We start from the raw sequence: 27,080 nt of genomic DNA on the forward strand, positions 1-27,080 counted from the left end.
CATCCCCTGCTTAAGATAATTATAGACTTTAATTAGGTCCCCCCTTAGTCTTCTCCAGGCTGAACAGCCCCAGCTCCCTCAGCCTTTCCTCACAGGGGAGATGCTCCAGGCCCTTCAGCATCTCTGTCCCTCCTCTGGACTCTCTCCAGGAGATCCCTGGCTGTTTTATCCCAGGGAGCCCAGCACTGGACACAACACTCCAGGTGGGGCCTGACCAGGGCAGAGCAGAGGGGGAGGATCCCCTCCTGTGACCTGCTGGCCACACTCCTCTTGATGCCCCCAGGATCCCATTGTCTCTCTCAGCCCCCAGGGCACACTGCTGGCTCATGGCCACCCTGTCACCCACCAGGACCCCCAGGTCCTTCTCCTCAGAGCTCCTCTCCAGCAGGTCACCCCCAGCCTGTCCTGATTCCAGCAGTTATTCCTTCCCAGGTGCCAGACTCTCCACTTGCTGTTGTTGAACCCCATCTGGTCTCTCCCTGCCCAGCTCTCCAGCCTGGCCAGGTCTCTCTGGATGGCAGCTCAGTGTCCTGCCTGTCAGCCACTCCTCCCAGCTTTATATCATTGGCACTTGCTGAGGGTGGATGCTGTTCCCTCACCAAGGTCATTGATGAAGATATTAACCAGGACTGGACCCAACACCGAGCCCTGGGGCCGTCAGCTTGAGCCTGCTCATGCCTTTGGGGTGACTGGTTCTCCAGTGCTTGGGAATCCTCAACTTTGCAACTGTGGCTGGTTGAAACTCCCATGACCAGGTGATCTGAGTCTAGAGTGAAGTTTCAAGCCCACCTTGGTCTGTCTTGGGGGGGTTTCTCCAGCCTGGTAGAGTACATAAAGCCATGATGGTGTCTCAGCACAGGGCAGGCTGCAGAGCTCCAGGCAGAGCCTCACCTGCAGCCGTGTCCGAGGAGACCCTGTAAGTGGCTCTACCCCTGTGGGGACACCCAGGCTTGATCAGCCTGGTGCTGCTCAAGAGCCACAGAGCCATAGGAGTGGTTACAAAGATTTATTTCTGCTTATAAAAAGAAAACCAAAGAAAACCAAAGCTTCTGCATGTCCTTGTCCATCCTTGCTTGGGAATGAAGGTAGGGTGGGCCAGGGCTCAGATCCTAAGGCAGCACAGAGCCCCATGCCCACAGCCAGCCTGTCCTGTCTGCTGGCACTGCCATGCACCAGGGAGCACGGGGACTTTGTGTGCTGCTGCCAGGGGCACGGAGGATGCTGTGGCAAAGGCAAGTCTGGTTAGGAACCACAGGGTTGGGGAGGGCACCGGGTCTGGTTGCTGAAGTGGTACCTGGGAAGCTGCCTGCTCCTCACCTCTGGTTGGTGCTCAGCCCCTGCCCACAGCCCCTGCACTAAGGCTGCTGGAAGTCCAGCCCAAGATCTGTCCCTCAGGAAGGTTTTGTGCTTCAGCCAGGAAGCCAGTGTGGGCTCTGATGGCCAGGGCTGCCTGGGAAACAGGCTGACAGTCCAGGGACAGGCTGGGGAGCTCAGCTGTAAGGCCTGGGGTGAGTGATACTCCTCAGCCACCCCATTTGCCTGAGAAGAAATCCTGCTCTTGTGGCCCAGCCCAGGTCTGGTGGCAGAAAGATGCCCCCAGTCTGAATGGGAAACCATTTAGTCACTGTGCAGGGCCAGCAGTGCTCCTCTCCCCCCCTCCTCCCCCCCTCCCTCCCTCACTGCCTTTCTGCAGCGTAAAAGCAAGGGGAGGACAAGAAGGGACAGGTTTCCTTCTGGGACAGGCAGTGTCAGGTATTGGAGGAGGATATCTCTGGGCACTTGACACATCCCAGATGCTCAGGCCATGGAGGGTGGTGCTGAGTCCTTGCAGAGAGGCTCCCCCTGCCCCACCGTCAGATCGCGCTGGACCTGCTGTGCTTCAGCAGGCAGACAGCAGTCACCAGAGACAGCAGGATGGTGAACACAAAGAGCAGGATGAGGATGACCCAGTAGTTGTACAGCATGCTTTTGTGGGAAGAGGGCTCCTCTGCTGGGATCATGTTGGTGAGGTTCAGCATGTATCCCAGGGCCCAGCCGATTGATGTGTCTCCTGCCTGTGGAAACAGCACGGCACCGTCACCACCCCGGTCAGCCCAGCTCCACTGGCCACAAGAGACCTTCCAGGGCCACCTCAGTGGAAAAGATGGGCATGGGAGAGTCCACAGTACCCTGATCCCCTCCCTTGCCCAATGGTCCAGCCAACCCAGGAATGAGACAGTGTCCATACTACGCTGAGCTGGGCTCATCCTATTGGAACGGGGTCTTGTCTACTCAGGTCAGGTCTCATCTCACTGCCTAACCCAGAGTGACAAAAGTGGGATCCTGCCCCCAAAAAAACTTCCCAACAAGCCTGAGCTAAGAGTTGTTTGAGATGACTAGTGTCTTGAGAGCCACTGAAGGACTGGAGGACCTGACTCCACAACCAGCTCAGCTCAGTTCAGTTCATTTTTTCCCATCTCTCAGAAAATCCACCTAAACCCTGGGAGTTCCATCCTCTCTCTTGGTGTGGGATCCTCTTTCCTACAGGGCTAACTCCAAACACCCCACGGTAGGAGCAACCCACCTTCTTCTGGAAGGCAATGTTGCTGAAGGCATGGTTGCTGAACTTGTAGCCTTTGGTGATGAGCAAATAAACAAATGTGCTGACAGCACAGTAATCTGGCAATCTCTTCTCCAGGTGAGGTGCCTTCTGGAGCAGCTGGGTGGGATACATGGAGGGACAGAGAAAAGGTATAAAGTCACCAGGGTCCAAGCTTTTTTTCTGTGGTCTGAAGCTCTGGGTGGTGGCATCTGGCTGGCCAAGGCACTGCCTGAGCCTTTTCTGGTCCCTACTCCATGGGTGCCAGGGCACCCTGCCCTCCCCAAGGGCTGCACTCAGAGCCTGAGCAATGCCCCACGTGAAGCAGCCCTTCCCTCCCGGCCATGCCCAAGGAGCCCACCTCAGTCCAGCTGGTGCCACAGATGTTTCTGGCAGCATTCTCCAGGTCATGGGGCAAGTGCACAGGTGTCTTCATCACTGTCTGGATGAAGTCCACAGTGTAGAAGAAGGCAGAAAAGGCCTGATGGGGGAAAGGAGGCAGCTGGGGAACAGGCTTGGAGCCAGCTCTCCTGCCACTGGTGCGGCGGGCACACGCCTCTGCCCTTGCAGAGCTGGGGGGGCTGCTTTGCTGCTTCACCACGTTGGGTGGCCAGGGAAACCTGCCCACAGAGCAGCCAGGTCAGCACCCTGCTCCGTGCTGGGACTCACAATGAAGCCTCCTGACACCTCTGGCTGGGAGACGCCGTTGAAGGAGCAGCGGGAGAAGCTGCAGCTGCCGAAGTTGAAGAGCTTGCTGACCAGCTGGCTGCACTGGCTCGCGTCCCCGCTGCCACTCATGGTGATGTTCTCCCTGAGGTCATGTCTGGGCTTCTCCTCCACTGTGCAGGGGCTGTCATAGATGCTGCTCGATGACAGGGTCTTCTGGTAGCCTTTGGGCCAGCAGGGATTGGAGACCTTTGCTTTGTGGGGCTCAGCTTGCTGGAAAAGTGACATGTGGGACACATGAGCCATGCTGCAGCCCCAGCCTCCCCAGTGCCCTGGCACCACCACCTCTCTGCCTCCATTTCCCTGATGGGGAGATGCAGAGCTTGGGCAGTGGGATGCAGAGCTGACAGTTGCCACAAGCATTTTGAGATGACTCGGGATGTATTGGCTCTGGCCATGGGGTACAACACCCTAAGGGAGAGGGTGGGGGGAAGCCCAGGAACCAGAGGAGAGGGTTGGGGGCTGTCCTGGAGCTGATGGTAGGGGAGCAACCATGGCCTCATGATGGCCACCATCCCCACTAAGCACATAGAACCACATAGAATCACATGGTGGTACCTGGAGGACCTTTGAGAGCAGCTTCTTCAGGACTTGGTCCCTTCCATAGCAGAGGAAGCTGTGGGTGTATACTTTGTACTCCTGTCCATACAGCTTCAGCACCACCTCATTTTTAGGGTCTTCAATGGTGTTCCTGGTTTCAAAGGTTATCTGTGTGGAAGCACCCCCGAAGTCCATGGCCCCCAGAGTTGTCTTCTGGGGCCGGATCCATTCCCCAAGCCACCCACGCTGAGCAAGGAAGACAAGAGCGGGCGTAAGGACGGGGTGAGCTGCGGGACAGCCCAGCCGCTGCAGCCACCGCGCTCCCCTGCCCACCTTGATGAAGTTCTCCAGGAGGTAGTTGGCAGTGACCCAGCCAAAGACCCCTTCATCCTCCCCTGACAGGATCTCTGCACCTCGGAAATTGAAGGGGGACGACCTGAGCGTGTTCTTCACAGCGCTGAGGACAGCGTCGGCAGCCCGATGGTTGGTGATGCTGCGGGGCAGGCAAGAGGGATGAGTGTCTGTGGGTCCCACACAGCCCTGGGAGCCCAGCCCCACTGCAGTAACAGGGCAGGAGGCAGGCAGGTCCTCCCCTGGGACCTGTAGGGATGCCCACCCCCAAAAAACCCCTGCAGCTAATTCCCCTTGTCTTTGCTGGAGGAGGAGGAGGCAGGTGGTGCGGGCAGAGGTGTGCTCCCAGCTCCTGTGTGAGAGGGGACAGGACTCCCCTTCTCTGTGGCTTGTGGGGGTGATCTCACTATATCCCATCAGGCTGGCAGTGGGTACAGGGGGACTTTCCTCCTGGCTGGCCAAACATATGGGGTGAGTGATCCTGGTGCTGGCCCCATGCAGCCCCTCTTAGGTTGGAAGGGACCCCAAGGATCACAGAGCTCCAACCCCCCCTGCCACAGGCAGGGACACCAACCTCCAGGCCTGGAGCTACACAAGGTTGCCCAGGGCCCCATCCAACCTGGCCTTGAACACCCCCAGGGATGGGGCACCCACCCCCTCTCTGGGCAGCCTGTTCCAGCCCCTCACCACTCTCTCTGTAAAAAACTTCCCCCTAATATCTAATCTAAACCTTCCCTCCTTCAGCTTCACTCCATCCCCCTTGTCCTGCCAGTCTCTGCCCTTTAACAAGCTGTTTCCCCTCCTGTTCCTCTGCTCCCTTCAGGGACTGGGAGGTTGCAATGAGGTCCCCCCACAGCCTTCTCTTCTCCAGGCTGAACCAGCCCAGCTCCCTCAGCCTCTCTCCGTAGGGGAGCTGCTCCAGCCCTCTGAGCATCTCCGTGGCTCCTCTGACCCCTCTCCAACAGCCCCACATCTCTCTTGTACTGGTGCCCCAGCTCTGGACACAGGACTCCAGCTGGGGCCTCCTGAGGGCAGAGCAGAGAGGGACAATCCCCTCCCTGTCCCTGCTGCCACTCCTCTCTCTTCAGTCACAGGTCTGCTGGCCGTGCCCTGGGCAGCATCTGCTGCTCTGAAAGGCAGGACCACGTCTGCAAGGGACGCGGAGCTGGGCAGCCAGGAGGGCTGGGGCTTTGTCTGGTGAAGGGGAGACATTGCAGCTGGTTCTCACTGTCACAGATGGCAGGGTGGCAGGGCAGGGTGGCATGGCAGGGTGGCCTGGCAGGGCAGCATCACAGGGTGTCATGGCAGGGCAGGGTGGCATGGAAGGGCAAGAATGGCAAGGGCAGCATGGCAGGGTGGCATGGCAGGGTGGTATGGCAGGGTGGCATGGCAGGGCAGGGTGGCAGGGCAGGGTGGCAGGGCAGGGTGGAAGGGCAGGGCAGGGTGGCAAGGGCAGCATGGCAGGGTGGCAGGGCAGGGTGGCAAGGGCAGCATGGCAGGGTGGCATGGCAGGGCAGGGTGGCAAGGGCAGCATGGCAGGGTGGCAGGGCAGGGTGGCAGGGCAGGGTGGCATGGCAGGGTGGCTTGGCAGGGCAGCATCACAGGGAGTCATGGCAGGGCAGGGTGGCAAGGGCAGCATGGCAGGGTGGCAGGACAGGCTGGCATGGCAGGGTGGCAAGGGCAGCATGGCAGGGCAGGGTGGCAAGGGCAGCATGGCAGGGTGGCATGGCAGGGCAGGGTGGCAAGGGCAGCATGGCAGGGTGGCAGGACAGGCTGGCATGGCAGGGTGGCAGGGCAGGGTGCCCTGGGCAGTACTGGAGGCCAGGCAGCTGGTGTGGCTGGAACACTCACTTGAGCAGGCGCATGCCAGCTGTGGCACCCAGGTAGAGCGGCGTGTCCACGTGCTTCTCTTTGGGCACATCTCTCTTGACCTGCTCCAGGCAGCTCTCCAAGCTCTTCCCAGCAGCTGGAGGGTCGGTGCTGTAGCTGGAGATGCCAGGACCTGCGGAGAGGACACAGCATTGCTCCCTGCAGCTGGTGGGAAGATGCTCAGTGGGAAGATGCTTGGAGGGAACTTTACACCTGCCAGGCTGTTCAAAAGGTGGGTGCTGCAGGTGTCTGTGGGCGTGGAGCCAGCTACAGTCCAGCCACATCTCCATGCTGGTGCTGAGTTCCCCATTTGCAACCCCAAAGGTTGCTTAAATGGAGAGTGAAAAACCATCCCTCCCTCCTCACTGGGCTGGGCAGCTTTCCTGGTGGTTCAGTTCACACCAGGAAAAGACAAACCATGGCCATGAAGTCTTGGGGGAGGTTTTGGGAACAGAGCAGGACCTCCTGTAACCCCTCAGTGTGCTGAAGGATACCTGACCATGGAGCCAGGCCTGGGGGGGGGAGAGGGGGGGCCGTGACAGACCCCTGGTGCCCTGGGCAGTCCTTACCAGTCACATCACACATGCTGTGCTCGCTGACCACCCCAGTGTCGTTCTCTTTGTCTGCAGGCCACTTGTAGACGAACAGGGCTGTGTGGGAGGAGCCGGCGTCCAGCACGATGCCATACTGTGTGGGGGGGAGGCAGCAGGTCAGGCCAGAGACAAGACACCCTGGCTGTCCCAGCCCATCTCAAGAGAAGAGCCTGCCCAGCAGCTTTAGGAACATCCTGTGGCAGAGGTGAGAGGTGTTCAGCCCAGCACAGGCGTGGTCCTGCCCCACAGGATGTGGCTGGGTGTAGGTGCCCTCCCCAGTCTGGGATCCCAGTCACCCCAGGATGCTGCTTGGCACAGCATGGGCACTTTGGCTCATTGGGCATGGAGACCCCCTTGGTCCTTGAGTGCAGATCAGGAGGTTTTCCTGTCCCCCCAACCCTATTTGCTCCCATCTCCCTGTGCTGAGCCATGCTGGGGGTGCCTGGGGCTGGCATGGGGGGACAGCCAGCAGTGGCCCCTCAGGGATGCAGCCTGCCAAAGAAGGGCAGCCAGGCACCTCGTGTCTCCTGCCCTTGTATGGCTCAGCCATTCTCCAGCTATAAATAACCACATTCCCTCCTGCCAAACAAGGTTACCCAGCTCCCAGGGAGGGGCTACCCCATCCTGCCTTCAGCCCCCCCCCCCGAGGTACCCCTGTGCCTCACCTCCTGCTCCCCACAGGCTGCCCCCCCACCCCCTTTGATCCCGCTGGAGCTGCTTTGCTGGAGAGGAGGCTGCAAGTCTTGGTGGGTGGGGAGAGGGAAGCAGCTGAGCATCTTCCTGTGAACCTACTTAAGGCTTAAACTTGGCTTTTACAAAGGCTTTGTTTGCATCCTGCCCTGCCCACAGCACCCAGAAGCCACCCCAGCCCCCAGCCCAGGGCCTGACACATCCGCTTGAACTGTGGTCCCATCCTTGTCCCCACTGCTGTCTTCACCAGCTGCTGAGTGGGGTCCCACCCCGAGGGCTGCAGGGCTGGGTAGTGGTACCCCCTGCTCCTACAGAGAACCATTGCCACTGGGTGACCCCTCCCCAGCTCCCAGCAGCTGCCAGTGCTTGCCACGTGCCCTGTGCCAAGCTAGGAGCCAGTGGAGCCAGGCTGGAGCCAGTGTGCCATGGCACTGGTGTGGGGGAGCTGCTCCTGGGGATGCTGAACCCTGCAGGGAGGAGGAAGGGGCTCTCACAGCCCTCCCTCCATGGCTTCTGCTCCAGTGCACAACGCTGGGGAGGGGGACCCCCAGTTTGAGCCATTTCTGGGCTGGGTGCTGGGGTCAGTGCCCTGGGCAGCCTTGGGGCTTCCAGCCCACTTCTCTGCCCAGTGTGCCACAGGCCATGCAGCCCTTGGCACGGTCTCCACCAGCCCCTTTAGCACCTCTGCCTCAGCCCAGATGGGCAATCACCTGCCAGGCACAAGCACTACCAGTAAAGGATGCTGAGCCTGCCCAGGGAAGCCTGATGGCACCTCATCACCAGCTCCCAGCCCCACAGTCCCCTCACCACATCCTCTTCACTGTCCCAGCCCATGTGAGGGAGTGCTGATGTCCCTACTAGGAGCCCCTGGGGACCATCCAGCTCCAGGAGATCGCCCCTGCCCACCTCTGCCATACATATGCCCATATACCCTGTGGCCACCACACAGGTGGCAGGGCATTGCACCACCACAGGTGTCACCTGAAGTGACAGGAGTATTAGTGAGGTGACAAGACTGTCCCCAAAGGGAAAGCACTGACAGATCACCCCCCAAACCTGATGCTGCTGGGGCCCCAGGAGTGGTTTCTGGCTGCAAGATGACATGGACTGAAAGAGGGACTACATCCAGGGATGAGAAAGGTTGGACCAGCAGAGCCAGGGACACCCTGGGCTACACACCAGGGGTGAGAACAGCCCACTCAGGATGCCAGACTGACTCTGTGGCAGGAGCAGACACAGGGACACACCCCCGAATCCAGGGTGGGAAGTGGGAGCCCCATGCACAGGCAGACCTGTGTGTCTGGGGCTGTGCACAGATGTGTGTCTGGGGCTGTGCACAGACCTGTGTGCCTGGGGCTGTGCACAATGTGGGGTGTGTGCCTGGGGCTGTGCACACACGTGTGCGTGTCTGGGGCTGTGCACAGATGTGTGTCTGTGCCTGGGGCTGTGCACACATGTGTGTGCCTGGGGCTGTGCACAGATGTGTGTGTCTGGGGCTGTGCACACATGTATGTGTCTGGGGCTGTGCACAGATGTGCGTGCCTGGGGCTGTGCACAGATGTGTGTGCCTGGGGCTGTGCACAGATGTCTGTGTCTGGGGCTGTGCACACTGTGGGGTGTGTGCCTGGGGCTGTGCACACACGTGTGTGCCTGGGGCTGTGCACAGTGTGGGGTGTGTGCCTGGGGCTGTGCACAGACCTGTGTGTCTGGGGCTGTGCACACACGTGTGTGTGCCTGGGGCTGTGCACACTGTGGGGTGTGTGCCTGGGGCTGTGCACACACATGTGTGTCTGGGGCTGTGCACAGATGTGTGTGCCTGGGGCTGTGCACACCTGTGTGCCTGGGGCTGTGCACACACATGTGTGTACCTGGGGCTGTGCACAGATGTGTGTGCCTGGGGCTGTGCACACACGTGTGTGCCTGGGGCTGTGCACACTGTGGGGTGTGTGCCTGGGGCTGTGCACAGACCTGTGTACCTGGGGCTATGCACACACGTGTGTGTGCCTGGGGCTGTGCACAGATGTGTGTCTGGGGCTGTGCACAGACCTGTGTACCTGGGGCTGTGCACACACGTGTGTGTCTGGGGCTGTGCACACACATGTGTGTCTGGGCTGTGCACAGATGTGTGCCTGGGGCTGTGCACAGACGTGTGTGTGTCTGGGGCTGTGCACACAGATGTGTGCCTGGGGCTGTGCACAGATGTGTGTGTGTCTGGGGCTGTGCACACACATGTGTGTCTGGGGCTGTGCACAGATGTGTGCCTGGGGCTGTGCACACACGTGTGTGCCTGGGGCTGTGCACAGATGTGTGCCTGGGGCTGTGCACACACGTGTGTGCCTGGGGCTGTGCACAGATGTGTGTCTGGGGCTGTGCACACGTGTGCCTGGGGCTGTGCACAGACCTGTGTGCCTGGGGCTGTGCACACTGTGGGGTGTGTGCAGACATAGGCACGTGGGTGCATATCTAGGTGTGGGGATGCATGTGGGGGTGTGTGATGTGGGGGTGCCTGGGTGGAGGGTGTGTGCACACAGGGGAGCCCACACACTGGTGTGCACATGGGATGTGTGGGCACATAGGTGAGCAAGTGCCCGTGCGGGTGTGTGAGGCTGCCTGGGGCAACCACGCTGCCTGCTCAGGTCCAGGGAGCAGAGCACACGTGGCTGGAGCTGCAGCTCTGCTGCCTGCACAGGGAACAGGGTGGCTGGCAGCGAGGGGCAGCGCTGACCCTGCACCCCAGGCAGGGGTCGTTTTGGGGGTGGCAGTGACCCTGCTGCACAACCAGCTGCCCCACGCCAGCTCATCCTTCTGCCCTTTGCTGCCTGGGGGTGGCAAAGGTGAGAAGCAGCCCCAGGACTCGTGGGTGAGGGGGGATCCCTGGCACCCTCCAGCCAAACAATGCAGACAGCAGCAGCGCTCAGGCCCAGCCAAGGGAACAACATGTGGCAACACGAACCACGGCAGCAGAGTGGCCACTGCCAGCTGCAGGGAGTGCCCGGCGCCCAGCCAGATGACAGCGCCATGGCTCATTCCCTGGCTGCCCAGGCATGAGGGGACCTGCCGTGGCCTCGGGCCACCCCCTCTGCCCCACGCCTGGGGACAGAGGGTTTTGCACCTCAGGCTGTGTCCTCCCTGCTGGTGTGGGCTGCAGAAGGGCTGAGGCAGACCTGAGCACTCAAAGGGGATGGAGAAGTCCTGTCCCCCTCCTCCAGCCCTGGGGGCAGACACATGTCTCCAGGGAATTGGGGATGGGGTCACCTGCACTGGGACTGTGATGGTGCCAGCCCCTCCGAGCTCCTGCCCCAGGCTTGTCCTTGTCCCAGCTCCTGTGCTGAGGGGGCTCAAGCTGTGGGCTCACAGCTGGTGGGTGGGCACAGGAAAGATTTCAGCAGGGGCCCTGCAGATGGGAAGCCCAGGAGGGAGAAGCTGCCTGAAAGCCCAGCTGGTTAGTGACTGTCAGCATGAGCACTGCCCTCAGGTCTTCCAGCCACCTGCCAGTGAGGGGGCTGGAAGTGAAGCCTGGCGGGTCAGGAGGATGCCCTGGCACACTCCTGCGCTGGCGCCTGGCACCCATCATCCCTCTCATCCATCCCAGCACACTTGGCTGCCAGCACCCCAGGGCTTGGTGGGGCCTCGTGCACGTGTTCATGGCCCTGGCCCAGCCCAAGGGACAGTCCCCAACCCTGACACCTTCTGGAGCACAGGGATGACAGATTTTTTCTACCAGGACCCCCTGACCAGACCCTGGTGATGCTACATGGGGGTCCCTGGTGTGGCCCCCATACTTGGGACAGTGTCCCTGTGCTGTCCCTGGCCCTGCTGCCTCCTGGGTTACTTGTGGCCCTGTGGGCTCTGCCCCACAGCAGCATCGCTCAGCCCAGCCCTACTCTGGGGGGTTGGGGCTGCAGAGGGCAGGGGTACCCCCAGGCCATGGGGCAGTGAAGGCACGAGGAGGGCTCAGGTCTGGCTCTGCCCAGAAACATCCCACACCTTGCAGGAGGAGGTGGAGTGGGACACTGAGAACTCCCCAACTCACACCATGGCCTGTGGCTGTGCCCAGGCCTACAGCCCCCCACCCAACAGGCTCTCTGGGCAGGCCCATGGTGCAGTGGGGTCCCAGCTCCCTTGAGGGTGGTGAGACCTGTGGGGCCCCCAGGTCTGTGGTGGGTTACAACAGGTATCCTTCTTGCTGTGGGAGCTGCAACTCCCCTGCTACAGCTGGCAGGGGAAAAGCCCAGCAGGTTTTGTGACAGCCAGCAAAGAGATTTGCCAAAAGAAGGGGAAAAAAAGGACTGTCAAAAGAAAGCAACAGCTCCAAGCTGTGTAATCCCTGAGGGAATGGGAGCACCCTGCTCTCAGGATCAGTCCCTCCAGCAGCAGGATAACTCATCTAGGGTATTTTTTCTATTGTCCAAGCAAAGGACCTCTGGTAAGGGAAGATGTGGAGCCACAGCTCAGCAGTGAACAGCAGCTGCTGCTGCTGTGGAATGAGCCAGCAAGGACCACTTGCCCAGGCAGATGGGGAGGATGTGCCCAGGGTCCCCTGCAGCAGGACCACCCTCCTCTAAATCATGTTTGCAGATTTTGGGTTAACAAAGCTTTGCATCCTCAAAATAGCCCTGAGCTTTGTGCAAAAGCAGCCCCTTGGTTGGGATCAGGCACTGCCATGCCAGCAGGGCTGAGCTGCAGTGGGCAGCACCGTGCTGGACCCCACATGCAGGAATGGTGCAAGACCCCAGTGGTGCAAGCCTTGGGCAGAGCTGGGCCAGGACCCACATGGGTGTTTGGGGATGTTCAGACATTGCTAGCAGACTGGAAGGTACTACTAGCCAGTGAGAGGAAAAAAAGCTCAAAAAACCCACAAAACTTCAATTTCTGGGGGCACATCTGGCTTAAAAGCAAAGCTCCACCTTTGAAGCAGGAGGAGGAAAGGCTTCCCAGGCTGACCCAAGTGCTGCACACAGGGGGCTCAGCACTGATCCATCTAATTCCCTTCTGTCCAAGGAGACAAAAATCGGGTTTGGAACTCAGCTGTTCACCCCAGCACATGGGGATGGGTGGTAAAGAATGGTGTCACAGGGAAGCCAATAACTGCCAGTACCACACTGAGTACCAGCTTGGCTGAGGCAGTTTGTTTTCTCAAACTAATCTTCATTACATCTGGCAGACCCGGAGAGGAGGCAATAATACCTCTGGCATTCAGGCTGGCTCAGAAAGTTTCCAAGGACATGGCTTGGGATGAGAAAAAAAGGGGTTTTCCAGGACAAGGGCTTGCTCCCTCCACAGTGTTCTGTCACCAAAGAGAGGAAAAAAGGACTTTTTAAACAAAAGCCCAGAGCTTTGAGCCATCTGAGGGATCTGGCCAATGAGAAATGGGTCGGGAAGTTTTTTCAGCATCTGAATTTACAATGAAGAAGAAGAAACAACCTCCCCCCCCCAGCTCTTTTTGGATGGGGCAGTGCACTGTCAGTGTCGGGCTGTGTCGGGGTGCCCCCGTGTGCCCCCTCCCCAGGCAGAGCCGCAAGATGCTGCTGCCCCGGCTGCTGCTGCCCCGGGGGCTCCGCATCCGGCCACGGCACCGCTAGTTCTGCACTGCGCCCAAAAGTTTCCCCCCGAGGTGCGGAGGATGGGTGCACCGGTGTCCCCGCAGCCGGCCGGGGCTCCCCGCGACCCCCACCCCGGGGTCCGGACCCCCCTCAGCCCCACCGACCTCCGCTGGCGCTGGGGATGCGCTGGATGCTGCGGGCGCCCCTCCCGCAGGGCATCCCGAGGGCTGCCCGCTGCTTCTCTACCCCGTTCCGGGTTAGCCCCGGTGTCCCGGTGCCCCTCACCTTGAAGACCGGTGGGCCCCGGGTGTCCCCGGAGCCGAGACAGAGCAGGAGGATGCCCAGCAGGCAGCCGATGGCGAGGAGCAGGAGGACGGCGGCCACACGACGAGCCATGGCGGGGCTGCGGCGGGGCAGGTGAGCGGCTCGGCGGCGGCTGCTGCTGCTGCTGCTGCTGCTGCTGCTGCTGCTGCTCCCGCGCCTCCTCCCCGCCTCCTCCCCCTCGCCCGCCTCTCCCGGCTGAGTCACCGCCGCCCCGGCCCACCCGGGCGGGACGTGGAGCTCTGCCGGGGGGCGGGGGACCGTCCCCGGGTTGCGGGTCCCGGGCTTGCTTCGTCCCTGCTCCTCCCCCGCACCGGGCATCGCTCCTTCCTCGGGATCGGCTCCATGTGACGGCCCCCGACCCGGGAACTCAGCAGCCCCCCTTGCCCTGGGACCAGCCTTGTTCTGCCTCCCACACACCCGTGGGCACCACGGGGTCTCTTCCCCCTGGACACGTTCTCTGGCCCTGGGGTCATTCCCATCTTCTCCCCCACACAGGCACCATCCTTGACCTTGGGCTCTGCCCCTGCCTGGGGTTCAGCCCAGAGGGGAGTTTGCTGGGAGGTGAGAACACCCTGAGCAATAGGAAAGCCTTAAGAAAGTGTCTCCCCTACCAGGATTAACAACCACAAGTATGTTAGTATTAGCGCTCTTAATCATTACAAGGAGCTTGTGACAGCCCTGAGGAGCCCAGACCTACGCTGAGAGTGTTTTAAATATGGTCACAAGTGAATAATGCAACGCACATGGAGCGCTGAGCCAAGGAAGGATGGGCCCCTGGCTCTTGAAAAGGACGTTCTACTCTTGCTTACACAGCGGGATGAAACAAAACAATAAACAAGGAGATATCAGCAAGGAGAGGAGGCAGGAGGACACGGCTTCCAGCCCAGCTGGAGGGTCACACTTCACCTCCTCAACCTGCCCCAATTGTTCTTTAAACAAGCCACTTCGCTGCTGCTCAGCCCCACGTCGCGCACCGCAGCGGCTCTGGAGCTTGCAGAGCTTCCTGCCCCCATCACCGTGGGCCCTGGGTGCAGAGGCACTTGAAGAGTCAGCCTGTGTCACAGGGCTTTCCCCTCCGTCCCTGCATATGCTGCAGAGGCTCTGCTGCTGGAGGGGACAGAGGGGACAGGCTCCGGTTGTGCGCCCCTGGAGCGGTGACCAGCAACAGGCTCCAGTGAAGAGGGTGGCTGAACAGCATGGACAGCGCCCCTGGCTTGGCCGTGCCCACCACGGCAGCACCAGCTTCTCCCCAGCGCTGGTGGGTTCAGCTTGTGAGCGTTTGCAGGCACCTCTACCCCCTTGCCCAAATTCATTAAGCATTTAACCCCTGGCAGACCTGTGTGAAGCGATGCCAAGGCACCAGGGGACTGAGTTCTGGGGGGAAAAAATCCTTCCCCTCTGCCCACACCGTGCAGAGAGCTGCAGTCACCCACAGGGAGAGCCCCAGGCGCTGGGGAGGAGCAGCTGTCTGTGCTGAAGTGGCCACCCCAGGGGGGGCAACGCCTGGCAAGGAGCAGGAAATCAGCTCCACTTGTGAACAAATTCAGTGGGAGAAAGAAAGGGAGGGCAGGGAGGGCAGGGAGGGCTTTCTCCAGAATGGAGGGTGGAGCAGGGCATCTCCTGGCACTGTGGGAAGGAGGGGACAGCTGCACTGGGGGTGCCAGCAGTGCAAGGCTGCCACAGATGTCACCTCTGTGGCATGCCAGGTCATAAAGGATCTCCCTGGTTGTGTGGGGAGCCAGACCGGGCTGGCTGGGTTGTCCTGCTGCCCTGTCACCTCTGCCACCCTGCTGTGTGTCACAAGAACAGCATAAAGGGGGAGAGCCCTCTCCCTTGACCCATTGGCCATTGTTCTTTTGATGCAACCCAGGATGGAATTGACTTTCTGGGCCACAAGCCCACACTGCTGCTTCACATCCAGGTTTTCATCCCCTGGCATCTCCACAGGGCTGCTTCCCATCCCTTCATCCTGCCTGGAGCATCCCCAGGGACGGAGGCATGCAGTGCAGTGTTAGGAGGGACAGAGACCTCAGTGTCTCTGCAGAGTTACCATGGCACCTGCTGCCCTCCTGTGCCCCCTCAGCAGCAGGTTGGCACCACTCTGGGGCTCCCATCAGGGCCAAGATCAGCATTTTGCTGTCCCTCCAGTAACAGGAGGGACAGAGACCTCAGTATGGCCCCACAAATAACCCCACAGTTAACAGGACCAGGATTTGCCATGCACCAGCAGTAAGTTCCCCATCATTTCATGCCAATGTCTGTGCATGGGGGGTCACCTCTGTTTCAGGGCCCAGGCAGAGAAGAACCAGGGCAAAGGGGCACAGAGGAGCAGGTGGATGGCACAGACAAAGGGGGTCCATGCTGGCAGCCCAAACTCCAGCTGTGCTGGTGCTTCTGCTCCTGGAAAGCACCAAGAACTTGGCCCCAGGTAAAGCTGGATGAGGATGTAGCACCTGAGGCATGTACAGGCTGTCAGCATGTATTTCTAGGAGGGGGTCTCTGGCTTCAGCTCAACAGTGTGGGGCAGCCAGGGCTCCCTGCTCCCCAGGGAAGAGCTGGGTCCTGGGGGCAGCCCCATCCCAGCCAGGCAACAAAGCTTGTCCCTGCCCTGGGGGACCTGCAGGCAAAATACTTGCTGGGGACAAACTGGCAGGTGGGGAAGAGAGCTGGGAAGGTGCATGACTCACCCAGCAGTGTGGGACAGCTGCTCTCCTGGACAAAGGAGGGAGGTTTTTCTAATCCACCCCTTCCAGGGAAAGCTGGATGTGGGGCCACCTGGGCAGGGGCTGCCCAGCCCAGTGATCACTGGGGAAGCTGGAGCACAGGAAGGGGTCTGCTGGCTGGCCTTGGGAAGTGGTGTTTGGGGCTGGTGGGATTTGCTGGTGATGAGGCTCAGGGCTTCCCAGTGGCTTTCAGGAAGCAGGGATGAACACATCAGGGAGCGCTGGTGGGCGGCACTGTGGCTCCATATGTGATTGGGAAATAACAGGAAGAACAAACTGAGCCTGGAGATGCTGCAACCATCTGAGGTCCAAAGGGAGAGCTCAGGGTTTCCAGCTCCATCTGCAAGCTCCTCAGCCAAAGGCCAGTGCATGGGAGAGGCATTAAGGAGCATTCATTAATCATGGGATTAGGATGATCCACCAGCCACGAGCAATGCACAAGCAGCTCCACAATCCATGCATGAGCAGCTAGAGCAAAATGCTGATCTTGGCCCTGATGGGAGCCCCAGAGTGGTGCCAACCTGCTCCTGAGGGGGCACAGGAGGGCAGCAGGTGCCATGGTAACTCTGCAGCAGAGACACCCAAGGACAGCAGGCAGGAAGAGGGGCTGTTTGGAGAACAGCATGGTCCCTGTGGCAGCTGGCAGTATAGTTGAGCTGGGGTGGGTCTGTGAAGGTGTTCACAGCAGGAACATGGCCCCTGTCTGCCTGGCTGGTAGCTCTGGAGCAGAGTGTGAACAAGGGATGAAGGCAAGGCCTTGCTCCTTGGTCATGGGCTGCTCTGAGGCTGCTCACTGGGCCAAGGGCTGTTGTCCATGGGAGGGGGAATCCCCCAGCCCTGCTCTCAATCCCCAATCCCACTCCCAATCTTTAGTCCCAATCCCACTCCCAATCCCAGTCCTGCCTGGGAGCAGTGCTGGACTGGGGGGCAGTGGCTGTGACTTGCTCCCCAGGGCCATGTTCACCCACTGAGTGCCACAGCTCTCACTGGGGTCAGGACCTGCACTGACCCTACCCCAGGGGTTCATCTGAGCAATGGGTTGTATTTTTCAGAGGTTTCAGGCCAGCCAAGAGCTGTCCCTCCCTTGGGGACCTCCAGGCAGGCTGAGTCCCACCCCAGCCAAAGCACTTGGGTGTCTGGGCTTCCTGAACTGCTGGTGCTGACCCTCAGTGTCTCGTTGCCTTGCATGGAGGAGCCCCAAAACTGCAGAGAGTGCTGGAAACCTTCCCAGCATCCTGTCCTGCATCCCTCAGCCTGGCAACATGTGTCCACCTGGAGCCAGAATGATGCTTTTGGCTGGGGTATGCCTACCCACATGCCCACCTTCACCCCACCTTCTGGTATGGTGAGGGCCAGGCTGGGCTGCCCCTTGGGAGCAGCCAGGTGTGCTTGCACTGGTCCCAGCCCTGAGCAAGCCCACAGCACGTATACATGAGTCATTCTTGGGGTCTTTCTGTGAATCCAGCAGTGCTGCTATTGGTAGAGGAGAAAAAAAAAGAGGTGCAACAAACCCCAGTGTGACTGCAGGCTGCTGCTGCTGCTGAGCCTGTGGCTTTGCCTCTACATCCTGTGAGTGGGAGTCCCCTCCACTTGAGTCTCAGCTGCAAGCTCAGAGCTTTTCCTCCTAAGGGCACTGAAGGATTGGAAGGACCCCAGTGTATCCACGGCTATAATCCCCTCCTGGCAAGGATGCTTGCCTGGAAGGAAGATCAAACCCAGGCACAAGTTTCTATTCTTGCTTTACTTTCTAAAGGCTTTTCTCTCTCCTGTTTCCCAGGGCAGCATCTCAGTGATGCCAGCACAGGAGGGGCTCCCACTGGCAGGGATCCACTAGGATCCTGAAGCAGACAGGAAATTGGTGGCTTCCCCAGAAAAGCCCCACTGCTTTCTCCCAGCTGCCTTGCCAGGAGCCTTTTCATGGTGGGCTGGTGGCAGGGCTGGCATTGCAGTGAGGATCTGAGCTGTTTCCCTGAGCTCAGCATATGAGACTGTGGAACCCAGCATGGGACATGGGGGAGCATCCTTTGCTCAGGCTGTGGGCAGGGGTGTGCTGGCAGCCCTGGGGCTGTGCTCACATCCCAGTGGGACTGGGCAGCTGCAAGGGGCTCACCTTTCCACGAGCCTGTGGGATGGGGTGCCTGGCTGGGAGGATGGGTCAGGATGGGAGGGAAGGGACCAGCATGCTGACCTGTGGGCAGCCTGGCTCACAGGGCTGATCCCTGTGCTCAGCATGAGGGAGGGGACAGAGCTGGCAGGACAGAGGGGGAAAGGACATTCTGCTTGGAATAAAGGTGGCAGCTGTTGGGCATTTTTCTTTGAAGCCACTCAGGGCCTTTGAAGGACCTTGGCTCAGCACCCTGAGCACCAGCCCCACAGCCAGTGCCAACCTTGGGTGACCTGGAGCTGAGCCCTTGCCCTGGCTCCTGTGGCCAGAGACTTGGTGCAGCATCTCTCATGCAGAAGGTGGGTGCCCCACAGGATGCCAAACAGCCAGGCTGTCCCTGTGGGACCCTGCTCAAGGCATCAGGGTGGCTCTGAACAAGCAGGGGGCTGGCATATGGCTGTGCAGGGCTCTCCCCGGGCTACTGCTCAGCTTCCCAAGGTCCAGAGGTGAGCAGGACCATGGGGGTGTTGCAGACATTGCCCTGTGAGCATCACCAGGCAGCAGGACAAGCAGCAAGGCAAGGGGGGGACTGTGGGGGTGCCCACGGCTGTGCAACCTCTGCCCAGGGGAGATACAAATACTGCAACCCATTGTCCCCCAACCCCACATCCTGACCTGATGTGGTCTCTTACTCCCCAATTATCTACAAAGGGATTTTGCCCTTTGAAGGTCCAAACAAGACCTTTTTCTTCATTCTCTGCTCTGGCATTGATCTGCAAGGGGAATTCAGGTACCCTGGAGGGACTTGCTGGGTGTTGGCGTGTCTCCATGAGCTCTCCTGAGCAGGGAATGTGTTCTTTTCCAGTTGCTGTTGTGTAGAGAAACTCTCTGCTCTGAGATTCCCTCAAGCCCCTAGAGAAGGACAAAACAAATATTTTAGGAGGATTTGAGTACTGGGAGGCTCTGTGCATTCATGTCCCTCCTGCTGTGCCACTCTGTTGGGGCATAACCCACCTTCCCATTGCTATCCTGCAGCTGTCCACCAGTGTGTCCCAGCCTAGCACCAACACCCCTTTCCCAAGCTCTGGGGAGGGATGTGAGGAGGTGCCAGTTCAGCTCAATCCCATTTTGCACTGAGCAAGCTCATTTTGCTTCCCTCTGACGCCTGCAGTTGGGTTTGGGGACCAGAATACTGTGGAGGGTTCCTGCTTGCAGAGGCATAAGCCAACATCTGGGCACAGGGTAGAAGGTGTCTCCCAGCTCCCATGGAGGGCAAACATCCCTGGGAGTTTGCTTTCCTGGAGCCACTCCCTCACATCTGCCTCCCTGCAGCCCCCAGCATCTGGGCTTGTCTTCTGCTGGCAGACCCAATGCTGATGGGGAGCACGGGTGGGCTTGGTAGGGCTGCTGGGAACTCAACTGGTGCTGGGATCAGGCTGTGGAACTGCTCTGTACCCAGGCCAGGGAGTGAACCAGCTTTAATCAATGTATTAAATGAATTGTTTCCCATGCTGAAGCCTCCTGCTTCACTACCATTGCCCATACTGGGGCCCCCCGCCCTCCCCCCAGCAGCTCCCCCAGCTCCCCTGTCTCTCTTTAGAGTTTTTTTTCTTAAATAAAACTCAAAAATGGGAGTCAGGGTTTGCATGGTGTTGGTGGGGGCTGCAGGGATGGCTTCTCTGAGAAGCTGCTAGAACCTCCCCCAGGTCTGACAGAGCCAACACCATCCAGCTCAAAGAACAAGACAAAGAGCCCCTCAGCGACCTGGCAGCACCTCTGAGGGAACAGTGTTGAGAAGGAAAAGAAAAACCCCAACAAAACCAGCAGCAGCTTTTGCAGCCCAGAGACAAGGGAGAGGGTGTGAGAGGAACAACTCTGCAGACCCCCCAGGGCAGGATGAGGGATGGAGCCACCCCATGGGAGGGAACCACACTGGGGCAGCTGGTGAAGAGCTGCAGCCCGTGGGAAGGACTCACGTTGGAGATGTCCATGCAGGACTGTCTGCCATGGGAGGGACCCCACACTGGGGCAGGGGAGGAGTGTGAGGAGCCCTCCTGAGGAGGAAGGAGCAGCAGACAGTGTGTGAGACTGACCCCAGCCCCTATCTCCAGCCCCTGTGCCACTGGGGCAGGGCGGAGAGAAAACTGGGAGTGAAGTTAATCCTGGGAGGAAGGGAGGGGTGGGAGGAGGTAATTAATTAGATTGTTTTTTTCCCTATTTGTGTCTGTTTGGCCTGTGATGTTCAGTGCTGAGTGATATCTCCCTGTCCTCCTCCTGACCCAGGAGCCCTCTGTCACATCTTCTCTCCCCTGTCCAGTTGAGGAGGGGGGTGACAGAGAGGCCCTGGGGGGCACGTGGCCCCCAATCAGAAGATGTGCAGTGCAGTCCTACAGCCCCAAATCCTGAAATAGTTTGTGAGCTGCAGAGATTTCCATGATGACACATTTTAGTTTTTGAACATAACTGCAAAACTGGATTTTGTGTCTTCCAGGGACACCAGGAGCTTCAGGGATCATTGTGGGATGCCACCACCTGCAAGCTGAGAAAACCCCATGCTGTGAAGCTCTCAGGAAGCCCTGGAGAGCCTCATTCACTTCCTCTTTCTCCATATGCTACGAATTAGTGCAGTTTGTGAGCATCCAGATGATCCTGAGGATGCTCAGGGATCTCGCCAGCTGCAGACAGACAACCTCCAACACAGCCCAGTGCTGAAGGTCACCAGTTCCTACCCCAACACAGACCCCTCTGTGGGTCTCCTTCAAGCCACTTCAGGCAGTTCAGCTGGTTCAGTGCAAACTTCTAGAAGGTGAAAAGAGTGTTTCTTCCTCAGGGACTATTCCAGGTCCCCTGGCCAGGGTGCACAGCAGAGCTTCTCACTCAGTGGCAGGGGCTCAGACTTCCCCCACTGATGTGCAAAGTGTTTTGAAGCAATAAGATGCTACAAAGGGTGTTGTGTGCTGCAGGGCAGGAGAGTGAGCAGGAGGGGTGGGGAGGGGAGCAGCACTTACACTGGGCCTGAGGTTGAAGCGGGTTGCAGAGGTGAGGGAGTTGGGAGAAAGGAGATGGAGAATAGCTGTGTCCTGGGATGATCTCTGAGGCTTTCAGGGCTGTTCATGCTTCGCTCAAAGCCACCACCCTGCCCTGTTATGATACCTTTGTGCTTTGTAGCTGGGACAAAAGGAAAAGAAAATCCCACCCAAGTCTCTTTGTGGGGAGCTGGCAATGACACTTCCAGGTGCTCCTGTGTGCCTGTGGGCACGGAGCTGTGCCCAGCCAGGACATGGAAAGATGCTCATCCTACCTTGTCCTTGTTTTGTGTGGCTGGGTTCTGGTGGAGAAAGGGGGCTGCAGGGGTGGGTTCTGCAAGCAGCAGCCAGCAGCTCTCTGCAGGCCCCAGGAGTAAACATGGGCCCAGTCAAGGCCGGAGTCGCTGCTGCCCAAGGCCGAGCCCATCAGCCATGGTCACAGGGCTCTGGGAATCACAGGGAAGAGACAAAACCCACAGGCAGCTGCTTTGTGCCCCTGAGAAGGGAGTGAGAAGGTGTGAGGAGCTGTGCAGGCACCAAGGCCGGGGAAGGGAGGAGGAGGTGCTCCAGGTGCCAGAGGGAAAGATGCCCTGAGCCCCTGGAGAAACCCATGGTGGAGCGGGTGTCCCCCACAGCCCAGGGACAAGGCCCAGACCCCATGTGCAGCCCCTGGAGAGGCCCCACGCTGGAGCAGGGGAGACAGGCAGGAGATGCTGTGACCCTGTTGCAGCCAGCCCCTGCCAGCACTTACAGCCCATGGAGAGAGACAGAGACACAGAGATGAGCGAGGGAGAGACCTGCCCCAGAGCAGGTTTGCTGGGGGGAGGCTGCTGACCCTGTGGGGGACCAGGCTGGAGCAGTCTGGGCCTGAGAGACATTCTGTGATTGATGACTGCACCCATAGCAGTGACCCACGCTGGGGCAGCTGGGGAAGAGCTGAGGCCCCATGGGAGAGGACTCACACTGGAGATGTTCGTGGGGGACTGTCTGCTGTGGGTGGGACCCCAGGGTGCAGCAGGGGAAGGGGTGAGGAATGACCCCCCCCAGCCAAGAAGGAAAATACCTGGTGAGGAACTGACCCAACCCCCCATTCCCCCAGTCCCTGCCTCTCCCTGTGCCACAGTGGGGGGAAGAAGGGAGCGAGATCATGGATAAGGTGCTGTCTGTTGAGAAGGGAGGGGTGGGGGGAGGTGCTTTGAGATCTGCTCCCACTTCTCATCACCCGACTCTGGTGTGACTGGGGGTGCAGGGCAGGGTCATCAATTAGAGAGTTTCTGTCCTTTATTCCCTGTTGAGTCTGTTCTGCCCGTGACACTCACTGCAGGATGATCTCTCCCTGGCGTGAGCTCCACTCCTCAGCCTCTCAATATCTATTTTCTCCCCTGTCCAGATGAAAAGGGCAGTGATAGAGCAGCTTTGGTGGGCATCTGGCCTCCAGAAAGGGCCAAACCACCACAGGTTCACTCCTGCTCTTAGGCTTCAGCAGGAGACTTGGATGAAACTCCTGAGTGCAGTTTCCAGCTTCAGTGGTACTTTGCTTTTTGGTGGGGTGGAAGAGCCATCACGGCCTCACCTGCTGCTGGTGGGAGCCCCAGGAAGATGCTGCCCTGCTGTGGGGAAAAACTTTCTCTGCTGCAATGTCAGGACTTCAGCCTGAAGTCCCCACGCTGAGCTGGAGTGAAACCCTCAGTGCAGAGAAAATAGTGTTCTGCATGAGGGTGAGATTTGACAGAGAGCAGGACAGCTGATCAGAGGTGTGAGCTGCAGCCAGCAGTTGCTTGTCTCTTTTTCCAAGAAGCTGCTGCAGAGGTCCAGTCCCTGAAGCACCAGGGGTCAGAGGAGCTGTCCAGGATGGTGAGTCCTTAGAAAAGCCAAAACCAGTCCAGGGCTGTGGGAAGATGCTGTCAAGGCAGAAATGATCCTGGGCATCAGCTAGAAAGGAGCTGGTGTAGATGAGTGACTGCATCCTGCTCCCAGCTCTGGCCCAGCCTGACCCCTTCTGCTGGGGGGTCATTATGTCCTTGGGTCTGTGTTGGGCTGAGATGGCAAGGTTTTGGTAGCAGGGGACTGTAGGGTGGTGTCTGTGAGAAGACACAAGGAGCTTCCCCTGTGTTGGGCTCAGCCAGCTCCAAGATGCCCAAAGCTGAGCCCATCAGCAGAGGTGGTACCTCTGTGATAACAGGAAAGGGTAAAAGCTGCTTGTGCAGCAGCTGGGAGAGAGAAGTGAGAAACAGCCTTGCAGACACCAACATTTGTAAAGGAGGAGGGGAGGAAGCGCTCCAGGTGCTGGAGCAGACATTCCCAGGGGAAGGCAGGCTGTGTCCCTGCAGCCCATGGAGGTTCACCCTATGGTGGACATCCCTTGCAGCCCATGGAGGATCCCACCTCTCTGCCTTCTTGTGGCAGATCAGACTCAGAGGAGCAAACTGCTACCGGGCCCCTGCCTGTCTCCCACCACGTCCTGTCCCCACCTCATGCAAGGAGGCTTGTATCTGCCTTGCTAAATGATTCAGCTTCCCTTTCTGACATCCCCAACGTGGCCCTCTGGAAGTGAGCCCTGTGGCCAGTGCTTTCAGTTCTCCTGTTGTTAAATGGGTCCCAGCCACAGCAAGACTTCCACAAACTGGGGCCAAGCCCAGCTGCCACGTGACTGCCACATCCTGGCCCGACGTGGGTCTGTGGCAGTGACCCCAAGCCCTGGGCCAGGCTGCAGGTACAGCTCAGGCTCCCCCCCTCACCCCACGTGGACTGTCACCCTGTGGGGAGGGAGGGCAGCTTGGCAGGCAGAGGGTGGAAGGTGGGGCCTCTGGCTTTAGCAGTGGGTGTCCATGCAAGGAGACACATCTCCAGTGTCACCCTGGAATCACTGAGTGACTTGCCATCAGGCAGCACACCAAGGAAGCAGGCATGCACACAGAACGTGGCTGACACACAGCTCTCTGAGCCAACAAACCTGGGAGCAGGTGGTAGGAACAGCTGGGATGTCCCCACCATTCCCCCCTGCCAGCCAGCAGTGTCCAGGGATGGGTGACAGCAAGTGTACATCAGCTTTCCCTGCAGTCTTCTCCCAGTCTCCAGCTGTTCTTAGCTTGGGGAATTTTGAATCAGAGATGGTTTTCTGATTTCCCTTCAATAGATCCCTCCTCTTTGGATTTGTCAAAGCCCCTCTAGGCACAGGCAGACCTCCAGCATCATCACCATCCTTCAACAAGGAGCTCCTGCCACCCCAACATGCAGGGCTGTCCATCTCAGGTTGGGTTCAGGCTGGCTCCCACCTTCATCTCATCCATGAGCTGGAAGAGCTGGTGGTTCCGTCCTTCTCTGACCTCCCCTGAGTTTCCAGACTCCCAGTTGTATCTTCTCTGGCTGGAGGTTCTCATCCTGCTCAGACAGGGAGGTCCTTTCCCTTAGGAGTTCCTCAGAGACCCTCTGTCCACCACAGTGCACCCACTGCTCCTCATGCACCACACTGGGCGCATGGCAGGGGGCAGGATCAACCCTTCGTGGTCCTTGCTGCCTCACCCTGCAGCCAGCTCCCATCCAGCATCATGTCTGGGGGCAAGCAGGACCCTAAATGTGGGACAGAGATGTGCCTCCCCCAGGCTGGCCCAGACCTCTTGGATTCTCCCTCCAGCTCTGTATTTTCCATGGCATTTAAAAATAACCCCCTGGCAATAAAACTCGGTCTAATTTTATAACCCAGCCTGTTTTTCCCAAGCTGCTGCTGGCTGAGGTGCCTCCCCCTGCACCCAGTGCTGGCTTGTTCCACGGCACAGACCATGCTCATGCAGCCAGGATAGTCCCTCATGGACAGGGTGTGTGGGTGGATGTGGGGTGTGGGAGTGGGCTGAGGTGGTGGACATGGAGCTGGAGCAGAGTTTGCTGCCCATGAACGGGGTCTTTCCTCTTTGCCCTGCTGGGGAGCCAGAAACAGAGGGGGAAAAGCAGAGCCCTCAGTGCTCAGGGCAGGGTCTGGCATGGTGTGAGCACAGGTATGGTGTGTGTGGCCCCAGGACAGCCTGACACAGCTGGAGGGTGGGCACCCACAGGCATGCTGCTGTGCCCCTGTGTGCACCCCTGGCAGGGCGCAGTGCCTGAACGCTGGCACACCCGTGGCCATGCTGGTGTTCCCCCAACACCCCCCCTCCACCATCTGCCTGTTATTTGAGGGTACCTAGGAGGCTTATGGGCTGTGCTGGAGCATCCCAGCAGCTCTAGAGCCTCAGCAGTGCTCTGCAGTGCCACAGCCTGGGGTGCTGTCACAGTTGGACACCAATCCTCAGCAAGGATGGGGAAAGCCACCTGCCACCAGGAGCTGGGTGTCACCACTGTTGGCAGAGTCAGGAGGGCCCAGAGGGTTGGGGACCTGGGACAACACGTCTTGTCCTGCACACCCACATCCCAAGCCCGATATGCAAACACTCTGTGAGTGAGGAGAGCCACCAATCCAAGGGGGAGGTGGGGTGGGAGGAAAAGCAGCTCCCAGCTCCTGGAAAATAGTGGAATCCCTGGAAAAGCCAAAGGACACAGAGATGGGCCCCAGGGCTGCACAGGCAGTGGGGCTCTGAGCTTTTGCTCTCCCCAGGCCATGGGGCAGGATAGTGGGAGCTGGATCCCTCCTACCCCACAGGCCCCACTGGCACAGACAGCCCATGGGACAAGACACAACTGTGGCATTTCCATCAGTGTCAAGTGGTGCTGGGTGAGCTGCTCCCAACCTTGGCCCCCACAGCTTTGCAGTTCTTCACCAAATTAAGTCTTGCAATATTTAGATTTTCACAGCTCCTTTGGTTTTGTAACACAGAGGGGGGGAGAGGGGGGGCTCCTACTAAAAGTGGGTGGTGCAGGATAGTGCTGAGTGGTAGGAGTGATGAAGGCTGAAACCCTGAGGAGGAATAAACAGCCACTCCTAAAACTATTGTTTTCAAAAGCTGCTTTTGGTTTTTTTATTATTTCCTTCTTTTTCCTCTAATGTAATGATTTTAGGAGGGCCTGGGAGATTTATGACTTTTCAGGAGCTGGCAGGGATGCAATAGCCTAGTCATCAGAGCAAAATGTGAACAATGGCTTGGCTGGAAAAGCCCCCTTAGGGGTTCAGACAGGGAAGCAGTGGAAGCTGACACAACCAGGTGTCCTGGGCAGTGCAGACAGAGTGAGCTGTGGGCACGAAAATGCCCCTGCAGACCCCACAAGGAACCCCACCAGGATCAGGTTGTCCCTCCTTGGGCTGCAGTCCTGCTGCAATGCCAAGGATGCAGCTGGGGTGCTGGGGTCATTGGTCCCTGTGGACAAGTCTGGCAGCCTGAAAAGAGGTTTGGATTTCTGCAGGAGCACCAGCACTGGGATGGCCCTCAAAAGGCCAAATTCTCTTCCTAAGCTGTTCATATTAAACACTGAATGATGAAATTGTTGGATTTGGTGGTTAGCATCCTCCCAGCCCACCCAGCTGAGCTCTCCCCAAGCCAGATGGGGCACATCCTTTATGGGGGACAGGCACAGTTCTGAGCCCAGGACAGCTCCCAGCCTGGCACACTGGGTTATCCCATCTGCCCATGTGAAGGTGTTTTGGCCTGGGGACTAACAGAGGTTTTTGAAGATTTTAAGATCTAATGAAGATGCTGGAAATCCCTCAGAGAAGCAGGTGCTTGCTGCTTAGCAGAGCTCATGCCAGCAGTGTCAGCACAGGGCCATTTCTCTGTGTGCTGCTCAGAAGCCACTTTTCCACTTGTAGTGATCTTCATACAACAGGGGAAAAAAAAAAAGCCCAAACTGAACCCAAACCAACACCAAATATCTTCCTTTTGGGTTAAACAGCCCTGGGGGTGCTGAGGCGATGGGTTTTTGTTTCATTGTTAGGTCAGTAGGACAAAAGTGCCTTTTTCTTCCCCAGTTTGCCCAGTATGGTGTGGGAACTGTTCATCTTTAGAGCAGCTTCCCACCATCTGGCTGTGGTTGGAGAGGCACTGGGTGGAAATGAAACACCACAGAAACCCACGCAAGGCCCTGTGCTGGG

At 58.8% G+C, this 27,080-nt stretch overlaps 1 protein-coding gene across 1 annotated transcript; it reads right to left on the bottom strand.

The window, feature by feature from the left end:
* Window positions 1-1,853: 1,853 nt before the first annotated feature.
* ENTPD2 (ectonucleoside triphosphate diphosphohydrolase 2) lies at window positions 1,854-13,286 on the bottom strand (the record flags this gene model as incomplete). Its single annotated transcript, XM_084272527.1, has 9 exons — window positions 1,854-2,054; window positions 2,564-2,698; window positions 2,940-3,059; window positions 3,248-3,517; window positions 3,866-4,090; window positions 4,178-4,337; window positions 6,047-6,197; window positions 6,634-6,751; window positions 13,176-13,286. 9 exons carry the CDS (start codon window positions 13,284-13,286, stop codon window positions 1,854-1,856), a joined length of 1,491 nt encoding a protein of 496 aa, XP_084128653.1.
* Between the last annotated feature and the right edge of the window lie 13,794 nt (window positions 13,287-27,080).

The sequence above is a fragment of the Gallinula chloropus genome (genome assembly GCF_964237585.1).
Source record: "Gallinula chloropus genome assembly, chromosome: 18".
Classification (NCBI taxonomy): Eukaryota; Metazoa; Chordata; class Aves; order Gruiformes; family Rallidae; genus Gallinula; species Gallinula chloropus.